At 44.4% G+C, this 2,103-nt stretch overlaps 1 protein-coding gene across 1 annotated transcript; it reads left to right on the plus strand.

Annotated features, from left to right (window-relative positions):
* Positions 1–455: 455 nt before the first annotated feature.
* LOC103798416 (pituitary homeobox 2) lies at positions 456–1,019 on the plus strand (the record flags this gene model as incomplete). The annotated part of the gene is made up of 1 exon (XM_009070675.1): positions 456–1,019. A coding segment is annotated over one exon (564 nt), but the record flags the coding sequence as incomplete, so codon positions are not given.
* Between the last annotated feature and the right edge of the window lie 1,084 nt (positions 1,020–2,103).

Here is a 2,103-nt window from a genome sequence, read left to right on the forward strand (position 1 = left end):
TTCAGGAGGTTTGTCCCCGCTTTTACACTATTGTGTTTCCCTGGATGACTCCAGTGTGGAAAAATCCAAGGAAGAAGGGGGGGGAAGAGGGAAGAGAGAGAATAAGAAGGAAGCGTTGGCCTCTGTGGCTGAATTAGCGCATCTCAAATTATGCGGGGAGCTGCGGAGGGTGCGTGAGGGGGGAAGGAGGCGGCCCTGGATCTGCTTTGCTAAACGCGGGAGGCCCCGGGGATGCTCGGTGACCCCGGGAGAGCATCACTGCCCCGGCCCAGCGCGGGGCTCCATAGAGCAGTTGAACCTATGTATGGATATTTATGTGTTTGTACACGTTTTTATATATAACTTCTATACGGACACGCTCGGCTGTTGCACCCAGAAGGGCTGCGGTGCTGGTGGTAGTTCCTGACTAACTCACATCTCACATCTCCCTCCCTCTCCCTACCCCATTTCCAAAGGTTTGGTTCAAGAACCGCAGAGCCAAATGGAGAAAGAGAGAAAGGAACCAGCAAGCCGAGCTATGCAAAAACGGCTTCGGTCCACAGTTTAACGGCCTCATGCAGCCCTACGATGACATGTACCCCGGCTACTCGTACAACAACTGGGCAGCCAAGGGCCTGACCTCTGCTTCCCTCTCCACCAAAAGCTTTCCTTTCTTCAACTCCATGAATGTCAACCCTCTGTCTTCTCAGAGCATGTTCTCCCCTCCAAACTCCATCTCCTCCATGAGTATGTCTTCAAGCATGGTACCCTCTGCAGTCACCGGGGTCCCCGGCTCCAGCCTCAACAGCCTGAATAACTTGAACAACTTGAGCAATCCTTCCCTGAATTCTGCAGTGCCAACGCCAGCCTGTCCTTATGCTCCTCCAACACCTCCGTATGTTTATAGGGACACATGTAACTCGAGCTTGGCGAGTCTGAGACTTAAAGCCAAGCAGCACTCCAGTTTTGGCTATGCCAGTGTGCAGAACCCTGCTTCCAACCTGAGCGCCTGCCAGTACGCGGTGGACAGACCCGTGTGAAACATCCAAGTAGGAAACACTGCATGGGAATCCCTCCCCATTTCCTGCAGAGACTGAGAATTTCACTAGAAAGTAATGGGCACTAGAGAGAAAGAGAAAAGAGGAAAAATCAGAGGCAGAGAGAGAGAGGCAGAGAGAGAGGAAAAAAAGAGGAAACCACTGAAATAAGATAGTTCCTTTGTTTTCAAAGGACCTCCTACAGATTCTGAGATCTTTCTTTCACTAAAAGTATTTCAACAGTTACAAGGACATATATATATATATATATGGACAAATGTTTGACTGGATATGACATGACATTTTAATGTTACTATAAGCTTGTTATTTTTTAAGTTTAGCATTGTTAACATAAAAATGACTGAAAGGATGTATATATATCGAAATGTCAAATTAATTTTATAAAAGCAATTGTTAGTAATATCACAACAGTGTTTTTAAAAGGTTAGGCTTTAAAATAAAGCATGTTACACAGAAGCGATTAGGATTTTTTCGCTTGCGAGCAAGGGAATGTATATACTAAATGCGACACTGTATGTTTCTAACATATAATTATTAAAAAAATTGTGTGAATATCAGTTTTAGAATAGTACCTCTGGTGGATGCAATGATGTTTCTGATATTGCAATGTAAAACATGCCCTGTGTATAACATTTCGTACAATATTATTGTTTTACTTTTCAGCAAACATGAAAAAAAAATGTGTTTTATTTCATGGGAGTAAAATATACAGCATACAGTTTTGTCTGGATTTTTTTATTTAGTGAGCCAAGCTGCGCAGCGATCTGCCGTGATTTACTGATCACTGACACTGGATCTCGTTCTCTGGGTACTTGGGGTAGTCCTTTTGCAATTCAAATAAAGTCTGGCGGGTTTTTTTCCGCATAAAAAAAAAAAAATCCCTTGCACTAACGTTGTATACTAGAGAAACGCGGGGCTCGGACCCCTTGAATCCTTCTACTTCCCCGCGCAGCTCTGAGAAAATGGATTATTTGACATCGATGGTCTCGAGAGTTGTATCTCGAGCATAACGTTCTCCTGCTGTGAAGGAAGCTTTTATTACATTAAAGAAGGTGGAGAGTTGGGG

Source organism: Acanthisitta chloris, unplaced genomic scaffold (genome assembly GCF_000695815.1).
Source record: "Acanthisitta chloris isolate BGI_N310 unplaced genomic scaffold, ASM69581v1 scaffold29652, whole genome shotgun sequence".
Classification (NCBI taxonomy): Eukaryota; Metazoa; Chordata; class Aves; order Passeriformes; family Acanthisittidae; genus Acanthisitta; species Acanthisitta chloris.